This window comes from Phalacrocorax aristotelis, chromosome 3 (assembly GCF_949628215.1).
Source record: "Phalacrocorax aristotelis chromosome 3, bGulAri2.1, whole genome shotgun sequence".
In the NCBI taxonomy this organism is placed as follows: domain Eukaryota; kingdom Metazoa; phylum Chordata; class Aves; order Suliformes; family Phalacrocoracidae; genus Phalacrocorax; species Phalacrocorax aristotelis.
In genome coordinates, this window is record NC_134278.1 from 90,022,608 (window position 1) to 90,048,843 (window position 26,236).

At 47.1% G+C, this 26,236-nt stretch overlaps 3 protein-coding genes across 8 annotated transcripts; 1 reads left to right on the plus strand and 2 right to left on the minus strand.

Annotated features, from left to right (window-relative positions):
* Positions 1-43: 43 nt before the first annotated feature.
* GEMIN6 (gem nuclear organelle associated protein 6) lies at positions 44-5,648 on the minus strand. Of its 5 annotated transcripts, none has more exons than XM_075088467.1 (3): positions 5,492-5,648; positions 2,943-3,088; positions 44-1,287 (listed from the first exon to the last, which is right to left on the minus strand). In XM_075088467.1, the coding sequence occupies exons 1-3, from the start codon at positions 5,573-5,575 to the stop codon at positions 912-914; spliced, it is 606 nt and encodes a 201-aa protein (XP_074944568.1). In that variant the 5' UTR covers positions 5,576-5,648; the 3' UTR covers positions 44-911. The 5 variants fall into 5 exon arrangements, with proteins under 5 accessions (XP_074944568.1, XP_074944571.1, XP_074944572.1 ...); XM_075088470.1 differs by lacking the exon at positions 5,492-5,648 and adding an exon at positions 3,813-3,846; XM_075088471.1 differs by lacking the exon at positions 5,492-5,648 and adding an exon at positions 3,518-3,806.
* SRSF7 (serine and arginine rich splicing factor 7) lies at positions 5,288-12,161 on the plus strand. The gene is made up of 9 exons (XM_075088472.1): positions 5,288-5,412; positions 5,758-5,938; positions 6,083-6,259; positions 7,143-7,217; positions 7,306-7,407; positions 7,784-7,837; positions 9,996-10,040; positions 10,635-10,670; positions 11,848-12,161. The coding sequence occupies exons 1-9, from the start codon at positions 5,385-5,387 to the stop codon at positions 11,900-11,902; spliced, it is 753 nt and encodes a 250-aa protein (XP_074944573.1). The 5' UTR covers positions 5,288-5,384; the 3' UTR covers positions 11,903-12,161.
* On the minus strand, positions 8,529-25,519 carry GALM (galactose mutarotase). Of its 2 annotated transcripts, none has more exons than XM_075088466.1 (8): positions 25,171-25,480; positions 24,543-24,697; positions 21,461-21,667; positions 19,940-20,021; positions 16,447-16,588; positions 16,185-16,359; positions 15,589-15,700; positions 8,529-8,615 (listed from the first exon to the last, which is right to left on the minus strand). In XM_075088466.1, exons 1-7 carry the CDS (start codon positions 25,364-25,366, stop codon positions 15,623-15,625), a joined length of 1,035 nt encoding a protein of 344 aa, XP_074944567.1. In that variant the 5' UTR covers positions 25,367-25,480; the 3' UTR covers positions 8,529-8,615; positions 15,589-15,622. The 2 variants fall into 2 exon arrangements, with proteins under 2 accessions (XP_074944567.1, XP_074944566.1); XM_075088465.1 differs by lacking the exon at positions 8,529-8,615 and adding an exon at positions 11,703-11,885 and having other exon boundaries at positions 25,171-25,519.
* Between the last annotated feature and the right edge of the window lie 717 nt (positions 25,520-26,236).

Sequence of the window (26,236 nt, forward strand, 5' to 3'; positions counted from 1 at the left end):
GAACCTGACCGATCCGAAGTAACTTTAAATAAACTACAGGAGGAATGAGGAGGGCCTTTTATTAACAAGGGTTAGACAGACTTTCCAAATGCATTTGAGCACGCTAGCATATGTTTTGGTGCTATTTCATAATAAGACAGAACAAATTAATATACTACAAGAGAAATGAGGGCTTTAAAGGCTCCTGACTGGATTAATAATCTCAGGAACAATCATAATGATTCTTGCATTGTATGTTGCCATAAACTAGAAACAAAGCATTAAGAAACACAAACTGCAAGAAATTCTCTAAGGAACAAAGGTCTTCCAATCACTGGTGCTCTAAAATAACAAATAGATAGGAAAAGAATAGGAAACCCTGCTATTTGCCTGCTAACCTTCTCTAATAATTTTATAAACTTGGACCTACATTATAATTCATGCTCTAAAACATGACAGCGTTTGAAGGGAAAAAACAAAATAGCCTTCTAAACATTTTTTTCATCTGGTTTGGTAAGTCCAAGTGTCACAAGTCTCTTTCTTGAAAAACAAAAAAATTCTGGTAAGCAGTTCAAATAACCATGCCTACATCACTAGATAAGTAATTAAATTAATTGAAAAGGCAGAGGAAAACAGTTTATCATGTATCATCTTTCACAATACTGCTACAAAAAATACGTATTAAACTGATATATCAACTTAATACTGATACAGTAAACTGGTGTATCAGCTTAATACATCATCATTATTCAGTGGCTTGCTTTTAATAAAAAATAGTGCATGGAAAATGCTTCATGCTTTTAGTTTATACTGCTTGTTACAAAAATAGAAGAAAAGTACCTAAACCCAGCATTTTCGTGGATACCCAGGACAGTTCCTAAAATAGGGTGGATAGACTCATTCCAAAAGACAACTGCTTTAAACAGCAGACATCACTGTTGCTTTTCAAGATAGCCCTGTATCAAGCCTTGAACCCGAGACAGAATAATCTCATTGGAGCTGCTGCACTCTTCTGGGCCATATGGTGGGTCAATAGTTAATACCCCTGCCACACATAGCGTTCCTCCTGATTCACCTTGCTCTGTTACAGGGATGTGGTTTGTTTCCAGCCAAGTCTTCAAGTCATTCTTCCTCTTTTCAAGTTCCTCTGGACTGTAGGCTTTGCTTTCTTCAGGTGCAAATATGCAAGAAAGCCATTGCTTCATTTCATTGTCCCCTTCTTTCAGTATTTCAACCTCCTGGACAGCATGGCCCAAGACAACTGATATGGATGCTTTTTCATTCTCCAGGCACGTTGCAAGGACGATACTGCCAAGGAAAGAAGGACATATGAGTCACTGTACTTCACTGAAGACTGAGAAACACAGGCGAAGGTTCTTGGAGATGAGTGCTCATTAGCATCAGAGTAACCTGGGTATTTAGTAAATATCGAGTACCCAGCATTTTTCTGGAATAGCATGCTGCTATACCCTGAAAACACAGAAAACATGGGGCTTTGCAGGTAACTTCTGGCCTTGAATTTGAAACTGCTCTAGATACCATCAAGCAGCACGTTATTTTAAAAAAACCAAAATGTACATTAAAATCAGGGCTGGCAATGCAAATATTCTTGTGCAAAATGCCCAACCTTGCTGAAGAACCTTAAGTCTTCCAACATTCAAAAACAATGATGCCTTCATACATTCAGCCCTTTGAATGCTGAAGGCAATGGCAGCAGCTAACAACATCAGAAACTTTTAATGACAAATCATTGTATTTAATTATTGATCATTCAAAAAAAAAAAAAACTTTTTTTCTACAAATGTTGCTAGTTTCTTTACTGAAAACTATAGCTTGAGGATGCCACTGGAAACACACAACAGCATGTTCAGCCTCATGTTGTAGCAGCCTATGTCTTTTCCCAGGAGCTCTTAAATCCCAGAAGTCCTAAAATACAGATAGGAAGGCAGCTTGTTATATTTCTAGGATCTCCTCCCCATACATCAACAAAAAGGATCAGAAATCATTTTCTTCCTCTTGCGGAAAGAAAAATTCCAGACTTTGATGCCAGCGCTTTGCTAACCTACTATTGCTACCATTAGTGGACGTAATGACTTTTTGGGAAACATGCAATGAAATATGCCTTGATTTTAGCCTGAATCCCCAGAATCACTCACAGCTGCATGCACCTTTCCCACCAAAAAGTTAAGTAACTCCAAGAGAAGATTAGAGTATCGGAGCTGCTCCAGAGTTGAAGCAACAACCAATTCTACTGAAACACATCAGAAGCTGGATGTTTTAGTTTCTAGCCTCCATCTTATGCTCATGTGGGACAAGCTCTTGACGAAAAAGGTGTGAAAAAGCTGCGGCAGCAAGGAGCCAAATTTCTGCCTACTTCCCGGCATGCTCTGCCTTTCAAACCCTGTTTTTAAGTTATTCACTTGAGATAACCGAGACCTGTGCTACCACTATCTGTCCAATGCCCTCGTTGGTTTTCCCCGCTTTCTCTCCAAAGCAGCCACTACCCCCTCATGGGTGTCTGGCTGAAGGGGAAAGCAGGGCATTGATGTGAGAACTGTGGACAGAGGATACAGCTTTCAGTACTTAAAGCATTAAAAACATTCCTGCATTCCTAAATGCAGGAAAGCAAGGCTTGGTGTATTATTAAAAGTAGTTTTAAACACACGGATATCATGTAAAGTACTAACCTCAGGTCCACAGTAAAGTCAGCATGAATCAAGATATTACCCATTTCCCAAACTTATCAGTCCTTTGAATGAGTTTAAGGTGGATTCAGGTGAACCGGCCTCATCAACTACAATATTGCTTTCTCTTAGGCCTTGCCAATTAAAAAAAAAAAACAGGACACAGCCCCAACATGCAGGTTTTACTCCAAATAAGTTTGCTTCAGTCTTGGGATCTTTCCTTTTCCTGAAAAACTTGTTTTCTCTTAGCTTGACAGAAGCAAAAGCTTTGGTACTTACCTGGCAGAAACTGGATCAACTGTTAAGACCCATCCTTCATATTCATGTTTCTCAACTGCAGCAACTTTCACCATTTTGTTTACATATGTTTCCCAGTCTAGAGGGCTTTTCCTCTGCCAGTCATTCATATTTCCTACATCCAAAACCTAGAAAACAGCCAGAGCAATTAGCAGAAGCAATGAAACCTTTTGCTTTGCCCTTCGCATCAGAACCCAGTTTGCCTCCAGGTAAAGATCTTCCATTCATCTTAAGCACAATTTGCTTTTTTAAAAAAGTAAACATTCACACAAGTGGTTTGCATATTGCTGCAGTTCTGTAATTTCCCACCCAGTCCACTTGTTTTTAAAGGCATATAGCGAAGTCTCAAAAATCACTCTTCTGCTAACTTAACACTTTTCCATTGCATTAAACATTCGATTTATTGTTCCACCCACTCACAAAGCCTTCGGTATCCCTGTCCCTTGAGGGCAGAAGTTTACCGCCTTTGCTCCGTGCACCGGAGCAAACCCCGCGTCTCAGCCCTTTCTCTGCCCGTGCATGAGCCTCATCCACGCGGATCCCGCCTCTAACCTCACGCGCCACGGTCGGGCGAGCACCAAGTGCTGCTCCGCTCTTTCCCCCGTACTGGCAGCAGCGCTGAAAACGACAGCAAAGCCACCCCTGCCTCGGCTTGGGGCCACTGCCTCCACGCCGGTATCCCTCCGCGAACGGGGTCGGAGGACGAACGGATGAAGAAAGCTCCCTCCGCTGTTCCCTCCAGCCTCCCTGGCGCTGCCGCCCTCAGTGCCTGCCTGCTCCCAGCTGCAGCCGCGGGCGGGACGCGGGTAGCGCCCCGGGCTCCCCCGGCCCTGCACCCGCAGCCCCGCTCACCGGATCGGCGGCCGCTCGGGTTCCGACCCTGCCGAGGGCGCCGGGGAGCTGCCCTGGCCCGGCCCCGGCGGGCCGCCGCGTCCCGCCGCCGAGCAGCCTCCCCCGCCACCGTTGTGGGGGGGGAGTAAGGGGTTAAGCACGAAATTTGAGGCTTCCGAGGCAGGGAAATACTGAGATCGGGAGTGTTTTATAAATACGACTGTGCATGTAAATTATATAGGTTTATATATATAAGGCCAGATTGCAGAACAAGGGTGCGGGGCGTGTAGCACTTCAATCCAGCTGGTGTTGTGCCTTCTGCCTCGCTTAAACTCAATTGGGTTTGCCGATGGTCCTGCTAGGGCCGCGAGATTGCTAGCTTGCGTATACAAAATCACGGCTCAAGCCTCTTCAAGCAATCCGTGTGCATAAACAGGTACAGATAACCCATAAAATATCGTTGCTCCCTGTTTTTGACTTGCCTTTACAAGCTTTTCCTGTGCAGCTGTGAAGGTGAGAAACTTGATTTCCTCCCCCCAGAAAGCTGCTCTATTTTAACACTGCTAATGAAAAGCTTCCTATAGATGAAGCAAGCAAGCTACCATCGTTTCAGTAATTTAAGTGAAAGCAAGCATGCAATAATTTTGTGGGCATAAGAGAAAAAACATCAAGGGTATAAAATGAGATAGTCTTATTTTGCAGGTTTAAGGAGGTAATTTCCTTTTTTTAAAATGACATTTCAACTTCCACAGTGCTACGGGGATTGTTTATGAATGGCTTATGCTGCTGTATTCAGCTAGTTTTCTTCCAGAGTTATACTTTATTAGAAAGCAGGGGTTAGCAAATCTAGTTGTTTTCACTGTAAGAGCAAGCAACACAATGGGAAATCTTAGCTTCTGTTAGAAAGAAAGGTGATGGAAAGAAGGAATGTGGTTTGGTTTTACATATTTAGATGTGTAACACATTTTAGTTGTTTACGGTCTAAATAACTTCCTAACTGGTCCCCTTCTGGATCTCAGACTGGAGTGCCGTTTGCTTTGAGCAAAATACTGCAAACATCTTCAGTTTTAATTCTTGCTAGTCTCAGTCCCTACTGTTTTGGGTTTTTTTCGCTCCAGTGTTGCCAACTCATTCATGTAATTGTTCTGAACCACCCAGCCTTTATATTTTTTTATCCTGTCACCTTGCATTTACCCTGCATCACGGATACTCATGGACAATGCCATCCTATTTATCCTGCATCGCGGGGCACCGCTTTCCCACCCCTACAACACCCGGGTTCAGGAGGACCGGCACAAGGCTACGGCGCTCCTCGGCGCTGCAGGCCTCCGCCCCGCGAGCAGCTTCCCGGCGCTGCCGTACGCTCAGCCAAGTGGCGCAGCAGTCACCGGGGAGCCCCCGCAGTCACCCACCCCCCCTGGGCCCGCACCCCGCCGTCGCCGCGGCAACAGGCACCCACCACCCCCACCGCGCGCATGCGCGCCGCCTCACGCCGCAGCCCCGCGCCGCCTGGGGGAGGAGGGAGAGGAGGGCAGGGGGCAGGCGCGGGCGGTGGCGCGTGCGCGCGGAGAGGCGGTTGGCGGAGCCGTTAGGATGTCGCGTTACGGCCGCTATGGAGGCGGTGAGCGCCCATGGCGTCGCGAGCGGCGGGCGGCTGCGCGGAGGGGAGGGTGAGGGAGGCTTGCGGAAGGGGTGATTACCGCGGGGAGCGGAGCGGCTGGCGGTCGTTGAGGGGGGGAGGCAGGCGAGGTGGCCACTGCTGCCGTTGTCGTCGCCGCCGCCATTTTGCGTCAGCGGCCGTGGGGGAGGGGGCGCGCCCGCGCGTGCGGCTGCTCATGGTGAAGGCGGGAGAGGGCCGCGCGAACAAGATGGCGGCGGCCGCGGGGGGCGGGGCGGCGGTGCCGCTTCCGCGCGCTGCCTGAGCCCGCGTTTACTCCAGCGCTGATATCCGCTTCGCTCCCAACAGAGACCAAGGTGTACGTGGGGAACCTGGGCACGGGCGCGGGCAAAGGCGAGCTGGAGAGAGCCTTCAGCTACTACGGGCCCCTGAGAACCGTGTGGATCGCGAGGAACCCGCCGGGGTTTGCCTTCGTGGAGTTTGAAGACCCGAGGGATGCTGAAGATGCTGTCCGTGGACTTGATGGGAAGTACGTGTGCATTTCAGACGTTTGCAGGAGCTGGAGACGGTTTTAAAACCAGAGAGAGAATCGTGTTTTCTCTCTGGTTCTGCTTTTTGTAGTTCTGCCATAAACAGTAATGATTAACTTGGAGGCATCGTGGACTTGTTGCAGGGTGATATGTGGCTCCAGAGTTAGAGTGGAAGTGTCAACAGGGATGCCTCGTCGCTCCCGTTATGACAGGCCTCCTGCACGGCGCCCCTTTGACCCTAACGACAGATGCTATGAGTGTGGTGAGAAAGGCCACTATGCTTATGATTGTCACCGCTATAGTCGCCGAAGGAGGAGCAGGTATGTGTGGGGCCAGAGCGTCGGAGTTGCTTCGCCAGTTCACTTTTGTGTAGCTCTTGTTAGCAAAGAACAGAATGTTACGCCAGTTTTCTTTAAACTTTAACGCTAGAATAAATGTATAGGTGTATATTACAATTTGTTGCTATTTCTATCAACTGTTAATATCTTAATAATCAACCTGGTCAAAACCTTTCAGGTTTCTTCGTTTGAGTCAGTCGCCTTGATTCAGAATGTCACGAGCCTTAAGATTTCATGCTGAGGCGCCTTGCAAATCCGACACTTAAGATCCTCCTAGACCTTGAGGTGATCAGCATAAGAGGCCAGATCCCCTCGAGCCATCTACACGTAGCTTCACCTTATTCTTTAAGGGCAGAAAATTTGAGACGGTGATCGCCGTAACAGTAAATTTGGCTTTCAATTGGGGCCCCCCTCCGGTTTAGAAAGAGGAACACCAGATTGACCACATTCCCACCTAGAAAAATCTTCTTGCGTCAATCAAGCCTCACCCTGGCTCATTGGGCTGTCAGTTTGATCGTCGTTAGATTGAAGAGAACACCTAGATGCAGCGATCGGCTATAGATACTTCTAGATCGTCTAGATCTGCTAGACCTTGGGCCAAAGAGGGTCGACCTGCAAACTTGCAAGGTTTATTTTAAATACACATTACAGTGTTTTCTATTCTAATGTAATTCTGCAATGTAATTCAGCTTTTAACATTTTTCTAGGTAGTAAAATGCTCAAGACAAGTAGGCCCAGAGATTTTTCCAACTGACAGATGCTAGTTCTTTAGTTGTCTGAAATCAGTTTTGACTTCAGCAGGGCCTCATGTGCACTGATGGCTGCAGCTGTTTCCTGATACCTGTTTTCTCTAACCTAAAACCAGGTCCCGGTCTAGATCCCGGTCCAGGTCCCGAGGAAGAAGGTATTCTCGGTCACGCAGTCGGAGTCGTGGTAGGAGGTGCGCTTGAGTTTGTCTTCTGTGCCTATTTGCTTCCTTTGCTTAGAAAAACCTACGCTTATACACTCTTTAATTGGCTTTGTTGCAGGTCCAGATCAGCTTCCTATCGTAGGTCCCGGTCTGTTTCTCCTCGTAGGTCTAGGTCTGTGTCTCCCCGCCGGTCCCGATCGGGTTCCTTGAAGAGATCAAGGTAATTAGTAGTAATTTTTAATAGGTTGTGTGCTCTTTTTGTTTGTTTGTGTGTTTGTTTTTTTGTTTTAGTTAAGGGATTCAAAATTGTATTAGATAGCAAACTTCAAAGGTGTTGACCTCTGGAAATCATACTTCAGCATGCTTTAAAAAGTTTCTGATAATGCTGATTGAATTTACGGTCATGGTAATACGGTTAATTTTGAGACCTTACACAGCAGCATATCCCATGAGTAATTCTGAGGTCTAAAATGTCTAATGATTGTGTAGGTTTTAAGTTCAACATGTAGTCATTAATCTAAGTAGTGCTGTAATTGTCTTCACTTCTGGTTGTCTTCTTTAATTTTGTTTTAATTTGTCTTAATATTCTATTTCAGGTCTAGATCAAGATCCAGATCTAGATCCAGGTCTGTTACATGGCCTCGAAGCAGGTAAAATCCCTTTAGTGACTGCAGATACTTAGTTGCTTAAAAGTCTGTTTAGGCTTTCTAACAGCTGTTAACATTTTCAGAAGAAGCTGTGTTTTCACTGACTTAGGGGTCTGTAGTTTTAAAATACAGTGCAGAATATTGTTCTTTCTCTTAATACTGTTTTACATATCACTGATATCCAGGTCCCGATAGTCATCACAAGTACTGTTTTGATCAGGTTGCTTTAACAGCTAACATAGCAAACAAATTTATAATTAATCGGAAAAGTTTCTTTGTGTGGCGCACACGAGATTGTGGATTCTTCTTATTAATTTTTAGAGAAATCAGGATGCCCTTCCGGTAGTGTGTTTAAAGCATTAATGCATATAGCCAGGCAAGTCTTGAAGGGCTTGCTAGGGCTGTGAGCATTACAGCTGTTTCCAGCTTTGTTGAATAGCAAAGTGTCAGTCTGCATTCAGAAGCTGAATTAAATTTGAGATAAACACCTGTCAGAATTATTTTGTCCCAAGAAATGTGCCATAAGGGTGACGATCAAATTTTAAAGGAACACAGGATGTCATTTGTTTTCTTAAGTTGCAGTTTAATCCTTCCATAGTAAGTGAATGCAGCTTGTGCTTTGTGCCACCTTGCCCAGGTAGCATGGCTGACATAGGTTGATTGGATGTCCTTGGTGAGTTGTCATAGGAGAACAAGAGTAAACTGAAGCTCTGCTCTGAAGGAGATGGTTCTGCTCTTGGCCCAGCCTGTTCCTGGGCCTACTCTATTGGTTTGATGGCTGCTGTTTGAAATAAATAACACAATAGTCAACCATGAAGAAACACAAAAAAATAAAGGGAAGCTTTAGCTGAAGGGAGTAAGTGGAAAAGCCTACAGCTGAAGGTGGGAGATTCAGTGCTGGAAGGTGGTGGTGGAATTTTGTGAGAGTGGAACAGGAAGCAATGAGAGGAGTTTTTAGGGAATGGAGAGATGAAGATCAAGAGGTGGCTTAGTTAAGAGCAGAAACTCACAGAAACAGTGCAGAAGCTAGTAAAAAGAGAAGGGAAATTCCCTGAGGCAGTAGAGCAGTGCCTTTCACTGATCAGGTACACTTTCTCTACCTGTTGCTAAAATATGTTAAATCTTAATACCAGTTGTTCCAACATGATTTAAATCATGGCTCATCACTGTTCAGTCTCAGAGAGAAAAACATCTTGATTTTACCACCATTGAGGGTTTTTTTTTCAGTACCAGGATGGTTTTGTGCAGTGTAAAGGATGCTTTTAGTGAAATTTCTAGTCTCTGTTGTGTAACACCTTTCATTGTATGTAGAAATTAAGTGCCTGAAGCAGAGGAAATTGCTTACATACAAGTACAGGGAAGTAGCAAAATATTGGCACTTAACTCTAATGAAGTCACTGTTAAACTTCCACATGAGGCAATTGAAAGATAGTTTCTTTACAGAAGACTCAAAGAAATGCCTAGCACCCAGAGACAGTCTCTTGATTCATGAGGAAGACAGACTGAATAACTATTACATGATGATTGCTGGTTTGACAGCATCAAAGCGTACATCTGGAAGTTGTGGAGAGCCTTGCATGTGGGAAGTAGAACACTTCCTTTGGGAACCTAAGAATTTCAGTTAATTCTTTTAGGTGGCATAAGTGTTCTTGTGGTGGAGCAGTCTTATCTCGAAGTCTGACAATTTTGAGTCTTTTCACAAGGATTAAGTTCAGATAGATTTAAAAAACTATTTTGAGCAAGTGCATGTGTAGGATGAAGTGCACTGAGGAGAAGATACTTGTAGGAGCATGCTGCCTGCAGCCAGTTTCAACTATAGTGGTAGTTGTCACTCAAACCTAATAAAACTTGGAAGTTTAGAGCATGGCTTTTTATTAGCTTTATGAAAATACTGGTCAGGATTTGGGTTGTTCGTGAAATACTGCCACCTGCAACAGCAAACACCAGTCATCAGCCCCGGACCAAAGTACAAAACATGTGCAGCATCCATTTAAAAAGCTTTCTTATGAAAGTTAGCAGGAAGAGCCGCAGAAGCTTGCAGGATTCTGTCTGTTCAACATGCCAGTTCTTACACATGTAGTGTGAATCCTGCTGTCTCAAATGTGGGAACACGCATGCTTCCAGCTGCCCTGCTGAGCTGTGTTATTTCTTCTTCTTGTAGGTCTAGGTCTCATGGCAGATCAAAATCTGGCTCGCCGGCTAAGAGGTGAGCATACAGAGATAAAGCCTGCAGTAGTATCTAGAACTCAGTATTAGGTTTGCATGATTAACAGAGTCTGGTCCATTAGAAAAAAAATCCCCCAAAGATGGGTGCCCAGCTGATCTGTTTGCAGTATGACTGAGATTATAAAATTTCCTCTGCAGCGATCTGGAATATGTTCCTTACCCATCTCTTTGTTTTCATTAACTCTTTGTAGTTTCCAGTGTAGTACTGATTTTTTTGTGTCTTTGTGCTCAGTTCTGTTCAATTTTTCTATGCATCAGATAAAGAACTTCAGCTTTATTAACGCTGTTGATAAAGCAGCAGGAGCCTGTGATGGTTCTTTTCTCAAAGCCTCACCTCAGTACTACCCTTTGTTTTCATGCTTTCTCTACTGAAGACAGTTGCTTAAAATTAGTCTCCATGCTAAATGAATTAAGAATCCCTGTCAGAGTAAAAGTTGATTTGAAAACTGCTGTTTTAAAGAGCTTCTGGCTAGATTCCCATAATAATTCCATTGCTGTCTAAGATGCTTATTTCTTTGAATATCAAAGTTCCATTTGACCTTTAAGCTGCATTGATGATATTCTGTTTTGACAGTCGGTCAAAGTCCCGATCACCATCTCCAAAGAGAAGGTATGTTGATCTCCCTACTAATACCGTAGGCTCCGTAGAGCTGGCATTTTAGTATCTGCAGTGATCTCTGCCGAGGGGTCTGCTGCTTGTAGGAAAATACTGGAAAGATATTTTGCCGAGATCTCTTTGACAGAAATAATGTCGTGATTGTGGTTTTATATATGGTGATATATATGTAGTAATAATTCCTTGGGATACTGGTTAAGTAGCGGTGTTGTGTCATGCCTTTGTCTGCTCCTGTGTTCATTTCAGTTCACTAAAAGTTTATTGCGCAAAGACTTTCTACTGGTGAGCTTAAAGCACAGAATAAATGTAGGAATCAGCTTTGAGTCTCGTTAAAAGCTACAGTGAGATTGGGGAAGATAGAGTGGAGTAACCTGGTATAGCAGTCAGGAATGGAAGATCGACCCTGCTATTTTTACTGCTGTTATTCAGACTATTCCCCCCCCCCCCCCAATAAGTTGGTAAATAATTATCTGTGTATGGGTACATATATACGTGTAGTGACACAATCAGCAGCATATTTTTTCTCCCTAGTTTTAATTCTTTAATAGATCATTTTTACAACTTTAGCATTCAGGATTTGCAGGGAGGGGGTATAGATATATATCTCCGAGTAAGAATAGCTGTAGACCTGCCACAGTGTGTCCCTTGCCTTGGTGATCTTTCTGCCCTGCAAGTTGTTTCTTTTTGGTTTTTAGATACTTACAGAACTCTATGCTTAGGTTTGCTTCATTTAGGAACGTGGCTGTATGTAGTCTAACCTCACAAACAATCACAAGGGACTTGAATAACTGCTCATAAATGCTGAATGATCACCATAATAGGTTTTGACAAGTTGCTGTATCAGAACAGTGAAGAAGTACCCTGCCTCCGAGAAGGGTGCTATTAGTAGTACCCTTTAGATGGCTTTACAATGATCACGTTTAAATTGCATTATAAAAATAACAGTAAAGAAATGGAAAAAAGTGAAGGTAAAAAAAAACTACAATAAATATATTAGCTCTAACATTAAATGATCAACCCATCAACTTTGTCAATAATGTTTGCTTATTTTATTAAAAGCCAATGTTTAAAGGGTGCCAGAGTAGTCTAGGTACCCTCCTGTTGCCTTTTTCTCTATTTGTGAATCCCAGATGACTCCTGAAATGTTAACTGTGGATTCTTTCCCTTTCAGTCGTTCACCATCAGGAAGTCCTCAAAGAAGTGCAAGTCCTGAAAGAATGGATTAAAGTTATGAAGTTAATCTTTTAGGAAGAAAGTTATTTTGCTTACATTATTATAAGGGATTTTGTGGTGTCTTTGTAAATGTAAGAATGTAGATAGAAGAGTATATCAACTAAAATTTGGCATGATTTGGGTCTTCTGAGTTAGTCACACCAATAGACTCGCACAGGTCTCTTTTTATTGTATGAATTACCTTCCTGTGTTATGAAAATGTGGGACTTTTTTATTGGCACATTGAAATAAAATGTGTATTTTTAACTAAAACTTCTCTGTAGTAACCCTGCTGCTTCTGTTAACATTTGATTGGGTAGTTTTAGCTGTGTGCCATGTAAAGTGGATGAAAAATGTCTAAAATGGGAATGACTAATAGCGGTGTCTTCTCAAACTAGTCACTTTTCACATTTATTGTTGAATGGTCTTTGGTGAAAGGATCAGTTTCTGCTATCTTTGAAGTGGAATTTAAAATCCTGCTCTGTCTGCAGATGGCTAAAAATTTGCATATGCCCTTTTTATTCCTTTGTGATATTTAGCAGGCATTCAGTTTTCTCCCTGATCGAATTATTCTGCAAAGCTTACTCTCTGGTGCTTGACTAGTTGTGATACCAGATGCCCAAAAATTCAGGGATAAGCTTTTATTCAAAACACTGACACCTTTTAAACTAATAACATCTGCAGAAACCTCAAAGTGTAATAGGAGTCATTAATAACTTGGCGATTGCTATTTTTGCCTGTTGCATTTTTTAGTTCTTTAGGCTATTAATATAAAGAAAACTTCTTAAAATATCTCAAGGCATGTTTTTCTTTTTTTGAGGGAAGACATAAGGTCTTCTGGCCTTTCTGAAGGACCTTAGGAATGTGCATTTGAGAAGCCAAAGAAAGCTGTTACTAGTCTTTCTGCAGCTCACTCAAACTTAAAGTGACATTCTCACAGCTGACCTTAGGAATTCTAACCTGCTTCACAAAAACTGGTATGGCTTTAAAGCAGCCCAGATCCTGGAGACAATTTTGTTGAATTAAGCTAATTTCTTACAACAAATACACACCTGCAGGATTATTTGTGTATAGGTATGTCAAACTCTGCATTTGTCCTCGTTCTGTAGTCAAGAACTGTGTAGTAAGGCACTTTGTTGACACAGATCACAGTGAAAGACTGGAAACAATGGTAGACTGAAAAAACAAACTGGTAGGCAGAGGGGCAAAAAGAAAACTCTTTTAAACTGTGATAGGATATTTAGCAGAAATAAAGGCGAGTTTTGGCAGTAAAGAAGCACTGAAATGGAGGGTGAGGCCTGTTTGGGCTCCTCATGAAATCCATCATGGCAGTTTGTTTCCAATACAGAGCATCTTAAATGAAAAACAGTTATGAGATTAACTTCAGTCACACCTTGGGTAACCCATGATTTTCAAAAAACAGGTTTCTTGTTAACAATGACTTAATGGAGTTTCTGAACGTACTGTCATGCTGCAGCATTGTCTGGCCTTTATGCCTGGTCCTCACTGTTGTGGTGCTCCACAATGGAGATCAGTGTTTTGTCTGCCAGGCGCAGTGATCAATATTCTGGCAATATACATTAAATTCCACCGTCACCACAACAGAAGAGTGGAGGGTGACACAAATATTGCCCTGCAGTGATTTAGCAGAAATGCCCAAAGCCTGTGACTTGTGTTTGGGATATTTATCGGTTGTGCATTGCCTGCCAAGTTTATAGCATACCTGGTGAGGGGCACGCGTATGCTGCTGCTCTGGAATTTGATCAGCTTTTTTTCTCTTCTGTACTCTTAAGGCAAACCTACTCCACAATAAACCTCCAGACTAACATAACAGCTGTACTGGTACCTGTTTTTCAGTACCGAGGGACACTGGAAGATGGAGCAGAGGAGCCTGGGTTTCTGTAGGGGACTGGGATTCCTCTAAACCCAGGCTTAGCAGTGAGAACCTGAGCAAGGAGGTAGGGGTGTACTGGCGGTGGCGGCCCTGCTTGCAGTTGTGGCTACTACAAAGGACAGCCACCACTTCTGAGGTGCAGAGAGGGAGTGGTGGCAAATCTGCTGTCTTCACTTCTGTGCAGCTGTGGAGACCAAAACGGTGGCTGTGCTGTCTCCCTCAGCTCCTGCCATCCTCCTTGGCGCAAGCCACGCAGCTCTGGCTCTCACCTGAGTGGCAGCATTTCACCAAAAATTCTGTGCAGTGTTTGTGAGCTCTTGGAAAAGATGCGCAGAGCAGGGTGTGTTTGTGTGACTGCTGCTGCTGTGACGCTGAGCCCTGCTCCGCTGGGTGGGATGTGTGCACCCTGGGAGCCTGTCTGGGAGCGGGAGGCACAGGGACATGTAGCCGAGGTCTCTAGTGTGGTGAGCAAACCCTGCTCTCATAGGGGTGATGGTGCCTCCCACCATCGTTCGCAACCCAGCATTTACTGAGCTTGGATCAGCTGGGCTTTATTCTCCAAATGATATCAACCAGTATGAACCACAGCCCCAAAACATGACCACTGTGTGCACTCGGGGCACCACAGGAGAGCAGCAGGGTCCTTGATTTGGGGGTCAGGGTGGTAGACCTGACTGACAGGTCTGGCACATTTGCAAGCCCAAGGGCCAGGCACTTATACTGGGGGCAAGGTTGTTCCCGCAGCTCTGCAGCCAAGGAAGCGTGCTGGAGTGCTGCAGGCCCTGGCCACACCTGCCAGCAGGAGCTGGGGCTTGGGCAGCAGCATGGCAAAAGGTGAGAGTCAGGCTGCAGTGCCTCATAGGGTATCTGACCGATGGGCTGGCTACCACAGTGTCCCTGGTGAGACAGGTGCCAGCTCCGTACATAGTGGCCCTGCCACCCCCCTGGCTTGTGCCAGTTCTCTATGAAACCTCAGAAATGTGGAGGTTTTAATCAGACAGGCCCCTGTTAAAAGGTTTTGGGGATGATACATATTTCACTTGGAAACACAACATTAAGATAATGGTCTTGCTCCTGCAGTTGTACATTCAGGGCTATTGATGGATGCACATGCTTCACTTCAGCAGCCAAGGCAGAGCGTGGAAGATGCTTTTGTGCAGCTATCGCTGCTGGCTTTGAAACAGGAGTTAAGCCAGAGGAGCCAGGGTGGTGAGCTGGGAAAATCCCAGCACGCCGTCATTCACAGAGCTATTCTGCGTCATCTCTGTGTACATGTGCCATTGCAATGCTGCTGTCAGACCTGGCAGCTCCGACCATCAGGGCTGCCCTGTGGCCTGGCCTGGGAAGCTCAGCCTTTTGCTGGGCTGACACCAAGCTGTGGGGCAGGCCAGTGGCGGTGAGGGAGCAGCAGCCAGGCAGCTCAGAGCATTTTGCTAGGAATAGCTGATGTTGTAATGAACAACCACAACTTTATCAGTGTTCCCACATGTTCCACATGAATATTACCAAATATTCCCCTGATGTAGTTTGAGCTGCAACATGCCATGTCCCTAAACCAGGTGTTTTCAGTGCATTTTTACTGTAAAACAAAACCTAATGCCCAGTGTGAGGCTAGACAGAGGGTGAGAGCTTTGCACAGACCAAATAGTAGCAGATGATGTGACAGGAAGTAATGCCAGGTGAAACCATGGGTGAAAACCACAGAGGAGGAAAAAAGCTCCTAAATGGGATGCATCACCCATGGTCTTTTGAAAGCACCATTCGGCACCTGGCAGGATTTCTGGCTAACCTGCTAGAGGCACTTACCCCTCTCGGTGGTAGGAGTCAGCATCCCCTTTCCTTAAGCAGTGTTGAACACAAGCCATGTGGTATGGTTGTATTCCTCACCCGGCTGGAGTAGGGCATTGGGGAAGTGGGGCTGGGGAGAGGCAGCAGCACATCAGTGATTGTGAGCACAAACCGTGGGACCAGAAAGGGTCATGAGGGCATGGCCGCGTCCCCTCAGCCTTCCTGGGGCGGTGTCCCATGGCTTCCCCCAGGCATTTCCAATGGCAGTGTTTAACTGCCCATTACTTGCTGGTTGGCTGAGTAGCCAAGTCCTCCCCCTGGTTATCTCAGGCGCCATGGGAAGGACGTGGCAAGGCCCTGGTGAGGTCTGCTCTAGACCCTGTGCCCTTGGGAAGCTGGGCTGTATGGGGCCGGTCCCTGCTGCGCTGGCCGACCCCTGCCTAACGCTGCAGGATGCTGTGACCTGTGCCTACCTCAGTTCTGGTTTCTACAAAGCGTCCCCATACCAAACAGACTCTATTCATATATTTAACACCCCAGAAACATGGGAGGTGGTGGTATGGTCCCCTGCCACAGGACCCAATCAGCTCCCAGGGGTGGGGGGACTGGTTCACCTTGTTGACAGCGTCGGGCCAGTTCTGGGTTTCCAGGCAGAAAGCTGAGTGCTTGGGGTACACAACGGCACCTTTGCCCTTCAGGGAGCCATCCAGGTTGTTCCCGGTGTAAAACTGGATGCCAGGCTGGGTGGTGTGAACCTCCATGGCCCTGCCGGTGGGTGGGTGGTGAGCCCTGGGGAGATGCCAGTGGAGGACGCCAAGGCTGAATGGGCACCCCATGGCTCCGGGGTGGGGGAGCCCTGCCGGGGTCACAGCCTACCTGGCCACGAGGCGTCGAGCTTGCGCCTGCTGCAGGCAGAAGTTGTGGTCAAAGCCATCCAGGTGAAACTTCTGCAAGTGCTTCCCCAGATCCACGGGCCACCGGAGATCAAAGCTGGTGCCCTGCACGGCTGCCACCTCCCCTGGGCAAGAAGAACAGCACCAGCTGCTCATCCACACACCAGCAAACAGCTGTGGCACTGGCCTCTGCACAGGGTTGAGAACCCTTGCTTTGGTGAGCTGAGGGTTTTAAGCCATTTGTGATCCTTGTCTTGTTGCAGTGCCCTGCTTTGAGCAAGCTTGCCTTGTGGCCACTGTGACTTGTGCTGGGACATCACCACCTTCTCCTGTAGCAGAGCTGGCAGCCCCCAGGGACACTGCTGGGACAAAGCAAAGCCAAGGAACCAGAAAACAATGGGGGGAGGGGGGCAGGGGGGATGGATGACTTGTGTATGTAACTATACAAGCTAATTAATATAAACCCAAAACTTATTAGCTATTAATTTTTATATATTAATAAGATTTATAGACATTCTCTCTCTCTAAATGAATCGTCCCAGATCTCTGAACAAACAGCTGTGACATGGCCACGAAGGTGTCCCACCTGCTGGGGTGGTAAATATGGGTTGTTCACTGGGACCAGTCCCCTCCTGCCTCAGGGCATTGTTTCAGGAAAAAAGGGTTTAAGACCGTAAAACCAGCATTTTCTCTCAAGTCTTTTTTTAAGGCCTGAAGTGGGGATGCAGCATCCTGTGATAAAGCTCTTGCGGTGAGAACAACCCTATGACATACTAAACACAGTGCAAAGCACAGTGCAAAACGCAGCCATCCCAATCCAAAGGCAAGGGTTTTTGCATGGGTGAGGTGAGAGAGTAAGGGCAGGGGAGGCAATTTTTCTCTGAAGTCACATTTTTCTACTCCTCTCTAAAGAGAGAGGTTTCCAAGGGTCAGCAGGCAGCTGTCAGTGTTGGGGATGGTGGCATGCCGGCATCCCCCAACCCTCCTGCCGGCCCCATGTGCTGTGCTCTGCTTGCTGCAGTCACGCACCCAGCTCAGCTGCAGCTCTGCACCGGTTCTGCTCTGCAAACCTTGAGAAACATCAGTCTCCACCTGACAAAACAGAACACTTCTGTGGCTTCTGATCCTATCTAAAAGGAGTGCATTTACTGAATTCAGCTGTTGGGTGGAAAAACACCTTGAAAAAAAACCATTTTGATTTAGGCACTTATGTAAAATACAGCAGCCATTACACACAAGGGCTCTGTCTTTAATAGTTGCACAAATCTCACCTTCACTCCAGGGCTAAGACTATACACAGTATTATAATCTTCAAAGGCTACATTTACCCGAAACGAGGGAACTGCAAAAAGCAGGGGCAGCAAGCTGGCCGCAGTTAAGATGTGAAACAGCTCCACTGTGAAAGCAGTGGGGAGAAGCAGGGCAGTGGGTTTGGTATGGCCTTAAGCTCTTCCCTGCCTTGAGCCCAGCCATGACGCACCAAGCTGAGCAAAAGCAGCCTGGGCTGGGATACCCACTCGTCCAGGTGCAAGCCGATGCATGCACACACAGTGGTTTTAGTTCGTGAACACAGATGTAACCCTGGTTTTAGCAGACACTGGTGCTAAAAAGCTTCCTTGCTTTCCTTTCTTTGGTTTTTAAAGACTCTTTTCCTCTCCCTCCTGAAGTCAGAAGGTGCACTTAGCAAAGAAGCCCTGCAAGAGCATCAGGGAAACAAGCCCTGCCATTTTCAGAAGAGCTTACGCTTACCAGAAACTGCCCCATGGGCTAATGCAGCCCTCAGGCACACATCCCACCCCACACCCAGTTTCTCTTCCGTTGATGCTAGCTGCACACAGGAGTACAGCCTTCCTGGCATTTATGCCCCAGACCAGCTGCTTGGTGCTCCTGTCACTACTTTGTCCTCTGGAGACCTCCGGCAGAGCAGCTTCACCTGCCATGGCTCAGCATCTGCACTCCAACAGCCTCCACTCCTCTAAGCCAGTTAGGCTGAATGAAAAGCCACCATGTAGGAGCAAATCTAGCAGTCTGCTTTTTTGACTATTTTAATCTATTTTACATTTTTCAAAAATTAAACCAAACACTGGGTTTTTTTTTAAATGATGCATTTAATTCTTTAAACTCTTGGTATCAGATTTGTTGTGCAATTAGAGCAACCCTTACTGGAACTCAGTACCGTCACTTATGCTACATGAGAAGTGGGTGTTGGAGCAGCATGGTGGGAGGGTTGGAGTCAAGCCTCCCAAAGCATGGTGCCCCCTTGTTGGCAGTGGGATGATTGCTGAGGCTGTCCTGCGGGTATGGGGAATGTGTTCCCTGTCCCACCTTGTTCAGATTATTTAATTTAGCAGCTCAATGTTTATAGGGAGGAACAGAGTGCAAGTGGTGGAGGAAAAAAACAAGAAAACTAGAAATCCCTGTTTTCCTCTTTACCCCCTGAATCAAGACCAGTGCAGGTCGCTTCTCCACGCTGAGGCTGGAGACAGCAGCAATACCACCTTTGTTTAATTAACCTGCTTAGCATGCAAAACATGCTGTTTTCCTTAACTGGCTTTCCTCTTTTAGCCATGTACGACATTAAAGACAGGAAAGCAAAGTGTTGGGTTTTGTGTCTTCAGCCTACCAGTCAGTAGCACCAGCTCTCCCATCCTGATGAGGGGACTGATGGCTCAGCTCTTGCAGGGAAGGACGGTGCTGGGCTCCCACACACCAGAGATCCCAGCAGCTCTAGAGCTCATCACTGGGCCTGGGAACTGCCCTCCAAATCACGGAGTCTAACCATGTTCTGGTGTGCCATTTTATTTATTGACAGCAGCCCTGTGCCTGGAGCATGATGCTTGCATCTCCCACATTTTACTGAGGCTTAAGAAATTAATTCTCCTGCTTTCTGTGGACTTTGAGCATGGGCTGATCTTATGGAAATAAGATCTGTGGAAGTAAGACTTTGACATCATGTGGAAAATCCCAGCAGAGAAGCATGATAATGCCAAACACTGCTGGAGGAAGCAAAGCAGGCAAACCCCAGGCCAGTCCCAGCTCTCCAAGTGCTGAGTGACCCTCTCTGGTGGCCCCACTGGCCCTGGGACCAATGGGTTAGCCTGCAGGGAGATGCTGGCCAAACAGTTTTGTGTCATAGGTAGCTTGTCTCCTGAACGGGCCCCTTGGACCCATGTTGCAGCCTCACATGCCACTTACCTCTGGCCTCATTTTCTGCTGCTCCTGCCTGCACCTCCTGGACGGGCCCTCATCTACTCCCTCTCCAGGTCTGGGGCTGGTGATGGATCCTGTTACCAGGACCTGGCTCTGCCCTCTCAGGTGCTGTGGGACTATGCCCATAGGTGAGGGTCCTGCTGTGCCTGGGGTCCCCTGGGTCCTGCTGTGTCCCCCCTTGCCGAGTAGTGCTGTTCCCCCATAACCCACAAACACTCATTCGTAAAACCACCTCTACCATGTGCCGCGCATGTCGTACCACACACCAGTAGGGATCTTGGTGTCATCCACAGGCAGGTAGGAATCTGCTTCAATAGAAATCTTGTGATTGTAGATATCCTGTGAACCCTGTAGGAGGATGGGAAATACTGGGATTCCTCCTGCAGCCCTTCCACTATTCAAAAAGCCTTAAGCACACCTGGGAAGTGATTGCCCATGGTGGTGCTGCAGCTGATTGGGTAGTGCCTGGGGGACCTCCTAGCCATCATCCCACCTTGACATGGGCACTGGAAGAAGGTACCAGCACGGGCAAAAACCTGCATGGGACCAAGGAGCTGTAAATTCTGCAGGGCTGAGACTATTGGTCTGAACTTGTATCTCACCAAGTACTACCACCCTGCAGATCAACTAGCCAAAACACACTGGTTGCTGAGCATGCAGCAGTGAGCAAAAGGGGAAAGAAGCAAGCGTGGGGAAGTGCAGCCCATCTTCCTGGCTAATCTTCTCCAGCATGGGGGGTTGTGCTGCTCTTCCTCTCCTACAGCCTTGGGGATGCAGGCAGGGAACCTGCTGCGCTGGAAGGGGAGCACCATCAAAGCTGAGCTTGCATGTCACTCTCTAACCTGAGCAGTAATTTAATGCCCAAATGTCTCCTGTTCATCTGGAAACACACCTGAGTTGAATGCTCTAGGTGTTGATATTACCGTACCACTGGGAGGACAAACAGAGGTAAATAACGGCACAGCCATTATTAGGTCAGTAGCCTGAGCAGGCCTCCTGCATGGAGGGGCTAGGATGTCTCTCACTAACTTTTAAGGACATTTGTCTCATGCTCAAGTGTGACTGCACTGTCCCATCCTATTTCTCTGCCCAGCAAAGTTTTATTTCCCAGATACTTTTCCTCCAAGCCCAGTTATAAACAGGGTGAGAGTGAAATGCAGCTGCAATACAGTGTCTGCCTAGTTGGCAGCACCCTGGATTGGTGTGTGGGAGCCTGCTACCACCCTGTTCTGCAACCTTGACTGACTCACATCTCCTTTCCATTATGTTTCTCCTCCCCATTTTGACCTGGGTATTTCTGTGCTGCACTGGTACTGGCTGGCACTACAGGCCTTCCTCTCAGCTGCACCATCCATGCAAGAGTTCAATATGTTGTCTCAGAGCACCAACAGAAGACAGCTAAGAAATGCCAGTCCATCACTAGGGCATGCCACTTCTGCACCTCCTCTGTAATCTTCCTGAGGTACCAGGAGAGACTGAAACACCCCAGTTACACACAAAAGGAGAGTTAATATTTATGATGGGATGTCTCTGTTCACAACATACTGCGATAATGCATCCTCAGTTGAGGTCTATATGACTCAGTCCTGTCCCAGCTCGTAGGCTGCATGCAGCCCATGATGCAGATGGACCATCCCCATCGCTATGTCTCCAGAAGCATGCTGTCCCCCCAGACCAGCATGTTGGTCCCAATAATCCCATGGGAAGCCCATGGATTATCCCATGGTTCCCCAGGCTTTCTTCCCCTGCACAGTGTCCCTCCACAGGGTTCATCTCCCCAAGCTTACCTGCCCTGCGAGGTTGAAGTATGCATGGTTTGTCAGGCTGATGGGTGTTGTTTTGCTGGTCTGGGCTCGATAGTTGATGGTCAGCTCCCCACCACTGAGTGTATAGGTCACCCAGACTTTCAGGTCACCAGGGTAGCCTTCTTCACCATCAGGGCTGAGACGGAAGAAGCAGACGCCGTTTGGGAGAACCTGGGGGCTCCAGAGTACCTGCAAAGAGCATGCCATTGATGGGACAGTCATGGCAAACAAGGTGCCCTTCTCTCCTGCCCCAGGCTGGGCTGATCCCAGGGACAAAAGGTACTCAATGAATGATGCACTGAAACAAACGCTTTTTCAACCATCTTTCCTGCTCATTTTTTCCTAGAAGAAGAAAAAAAAAACCCTGAAACAATCTTTTTTCTACCTATGAAGGACTGAAAAACAATATCCTGCTGTTGAAAAAGAAAAAGGGAAGTGGGAGAAAACACAAGCACCAGCCTGCTCTTGGTCAGCCAGGGCCAGCAGCAGGAAACAAGTTTTCCAATGCACAGCCAAACCAACAAAGCAGTTTGCTCTAATGGGGGTCTGTCCCAGCGTATGAGGGTCCATGAGTTTGATTTTTGCCCTGCAGCTGACTTACTCCCCCTCCCATGGATCTCCTGGTGTGCAATATCACCTCAACAAGCTGCTGCCCTTCCCTCAGCTAATGCAGGGCTGGCTTCTGGGACAATGAAAATACACATTGGGAGCTCCTGCTTAGAGGCTGGGCTTGGGTTAAATAGTACCAGATGTATTGCCAGATATATCCATATGTCAGTGCTGATCCAGACAACTGGGACCTCTCTGTTTCTTGTCCCTGCCAGAGACCAGGGCTCTGCTTGGAGAAGAACCTGCTAGCAAGCAAAGCAAGCCAGCACTCTGTAAATTTAGCTGCTCTGACAGCCTGTTTGACCCTCACCATGGACCTGATGCTAAACAGATGTCTCAGCCCCTTGCAGGATGGATGTGTGACAAGAGGTGAGGCGCCCAGTCTCTGGAGCTTTGCATCTACCTAAGGAATAGTTACTGTCTAATCAAAGAGGACAGATCTAGGGGCAGGGGCCAGGTAACACTTTGAGATGACCCCTTTCAAGTTCTATGCAGAGATCACAAACTCAGGGCACTTGTCAAAAGCCAACATTTCACCAAACATGGGAACTGAGGGTGCCAAATATGATAACCAGGCTGCAGAGCTGGTGCTCCTCCACTGAGTTCAGTTTGACTGCATCTCTCACTGTTGTGGGACACTGTGGTTTTATATATGAGTTTCTATTTAAGCTCTTCAAAGAAAAAGCTATTAAAGGCCAGTAGACATACAGATATCACTATTTTTAAAGCTAAGAGGGTTATTTTCTGAAATCCCCCAGCCCCCCAGCAGCATCCCCAGGTCAGATATTGCTGCCTTGTAACCATGGCTGCAAGCTTCCTTGTCATCAGACTACATGCTGACCACAGCACCGAGGTCTGTAAGATCCGGAAAAACTGACAAGATGGCCAAGATAATCACAGCCAAAAGACAGTGTGTCTTGTTTACGTTAGAGCTGTCCGCAGGTCTCTGCACAGTGACCGTTACCTGGCTGGAAGGGGTCTTGAGCATGTACCCGAGTGTGTCCTGTGGGCCGGAGGACACAACATCCTGGCTGGGAAGTGTTCCTGCCTTGTTTCCAACAAGCTGGCATGCCTTCAGCAAGCAAGGGAAAGAGGCAGGAGAAGAGACCATATCCCCTGTCTGCAGAAGACAGCCCTGGAAGTCTCAGATGCAAAGAAGAGGATGCTTTCGGCTCCAGCTCACAGGGGGTCAGGGCATATAAAGAAACTTTAAACCAAATTCTCCTCTTTGGGGGTACAACTGCCAAGATACCCCAGTACTCCCTTTTTCCTAAGGCTGCTGAGGAGCTTTTGATCCTGAACTGATGCCAGTCCACACTGCACTGCCCAGAAGTGATCTTTTTATCATGCACTCTGACTTTTGCCCCATCAGCCTGCATGTCCTTTCACAAAACAAAACATTAACCCAGAAAAGCAGCTGCACCACCCCATTCACATGCATTCCTCTGGAAAAATGGTGGATCAAGTACTTGCTGGTTACAAATGCATTTGATCCGACAAAGTCCAAGGCTTCAGGAAAGCACAGACTTCTGAGCCTGCTATGCAATCAGCAGGGTTATCAGCAAGGATTTCAAGAGAGGAGATGCTCTGCCCCTCTTACCACTTGCAGCATACAGATATTATCTGGACTTCAGCAGCAGCTCTTGGGAAAAGATAGGAAGGGTTGAGTGCCCTGGGGGCAGGGAAAGGTTACTTCATCTCAGGAGGTCACAGGGAAGGGCTGGAGAGGGAACACAGTGATGCTGGGGCATTTTTCAGGCCTGATCTAGTCACCTGCTGTGGTGAGTCAGAGCAAGAGCCCAGGGTATGCTGTCCCTGGGATGAAAGCAGCACCAAAAGAGGTAATGCAATAACCGCACTGAACCCACAGCACCACCCTGCTCTGCTCATACTTGGGAGTGCTGTCAAAAGCAAGCAGCAATGATATTCAGTTTCTGCAGACCTTCTGACTCTGGCAGGAGCTATGGGCAGGTAACAGCCTTGAAACTGCAGATGCAAATGAGTCTGCATGCATCGCTCTTCCCCAGGAAACTTTCTTTGGGCACTGGAACACCCACAGCACCCACTCTGGGGCAGTGCAACTGGCACCTCGGGAGCCTCCATCGTGCATGAGGCTGGGGCATCACTGCTGTGTCCCAACCCCGGCTTTGCAGGAGCAGCACCTCACCCAGGACAGCCCTCTCAGAATTGGGCTCACAAGGCCTCAGGGCTGCAGTAACGCAGAAGCAGCACAGCAACCTTCTGCATGGCATCCAAGGATAACATGTGAGCCCTACTAAGCCACCCGGGAAAAGACAAGCCAACCTCGTGGCTCACAGGGTTTCACTTCCCCCTGTTCCTTCACTCACAGCACTTTTTGGGAGCTGATTCAATTCAATAACCACAAGAAAATCCTACAGGGTCAGGAGTGAAGACATCATATCCTCTTGCCACAACCCCGCAGGCTGATTTTCACCTTGTCAAATCCTCTGGCTCCTCCATGCAGGCTGTTGGGCCCATCGTTGAGGGTCAGCTGATACTCCTTCCCGTCGACAGTGAACCTCCCCTTTGCAATCCTGTTGGCAACACGCCCCACAACAGCACCGAAGAACGGGTGCTTCTTCATGTAACCTGGCCAGAAAAACAGTGCACGGTTAAACAGAAGTGTTGGGACAGCATGGGTGGTCTCCAGGTGTGCTTACTGACTCAGAGGTATATCTTTCTGCTTTCCCCCAGTACTAAATAGGTGACTGCAGTCCCAGTGTTTCACAGGACACACAGTTCACTAGTCATGCACCTCTTTAATTAACAGCCTGATGGGATCTTGTAATCACTGCAGATTTACAAAAAAGGCCTCTGTCACTGCCAGTCAAAACATGACACAGCCACCCTGTTAGAGGGGCACACTGCAACGTGGAGCCACCAGTGTCCCCATTCCCCATCCACCAGTGAGCCCAGGACAGACATCAGGAGTTGTGTTTATTCAGCTCATGATTTGGAGAGGACCCTTAGAAGCAGATCATGCAGTGTGGCAATAAACCAGAAAATGCTGGTTAAATTGCCTGATTAGGTTTTTTTTTTTAAAGAAACAGATTTCGACCCACCTTCTAAAGTGTCAAAGCCTAGGACAACATCTGAAAACTCCCCATCCCTGTCTTTTGCCTCCAGAGCGGCGATTATGCACCCTAAGGACAGGATCTCCACTTTCACGCTGTCTGACTTTAAGATGAACTTTTCCACCACTCCTCCTCCTTCTTCCTGGGGCATCTGCCCAAACACCTCTCTCTTCACTTCTGTCATTGCTCCTCAAAACCTCGCTCCTGGCACTGTCGGCAGGAGCTGTGGCCCTGCCAGGGAAGGACGCTCAGGGAAGTAATGGCGGCTGGGAGCAGAGTAAACACGGATCTAGAGAGCAGAGATAAAAATCACATGATTGCCTTCCAGCGCTGGGAGGAGTTAGGCTGTGCATCAGCTACTCCCCACCACCCCAGCTTGGCAGATGACACGCTGGCAAGCAGCAGCACAGCTGTAGAGTGGTGGAGTGGAAAGCAGAGAGGTGCAAAGGGCTTTCACCTTAGGGCAAGAGCCCTCTGGTCAGCTGGAGGTGGTGGAGGAGGGAGGGAAGGATGCCAAAAAGAGGGAACAAGGCTGCACGAGCTCAGGCTTGTGCTGCTGGGGCCAGCCTGCACATTTGGGCTTTCGGAGGACAGAGCATCACTGCCACCAGCTCTTTGTGGGGTCCCAACCCTGGGACCGGACTAATGCCAAGGGTCTTCTGAAGAAGGGAATGAGGCTGAAGTGAAGGGCAGAACTAGGTGAAGACTTGGTAGTCACCCTTTGCTTAGCCCACAGCCCCAGCTGTGCAGACTCCCATAATATGGCTCTGTCTCTCCCTACACTGCTTATCAGCTGCCAGAAAATTAGGCCTAAACTTATGTCAAGAGCCTAGACAGTTTCTAACAAAACACCCTGAGGGAGGTATTTAAACCAATCAAAAAGCTGTCATCCACTCGCAGCTAAACACTAATCATAAGTACAACTCATAGTTGAGGGTTTAGTTGTGTTGCTCTTTTAAATTATAGAAGCATGAACATTTTCACTGAGCCATGAGGCCTTCCTTGCTCCTCGCCCCTCATTTATCTACCCAAATGCCCCTGTTCAGCTCCAAAA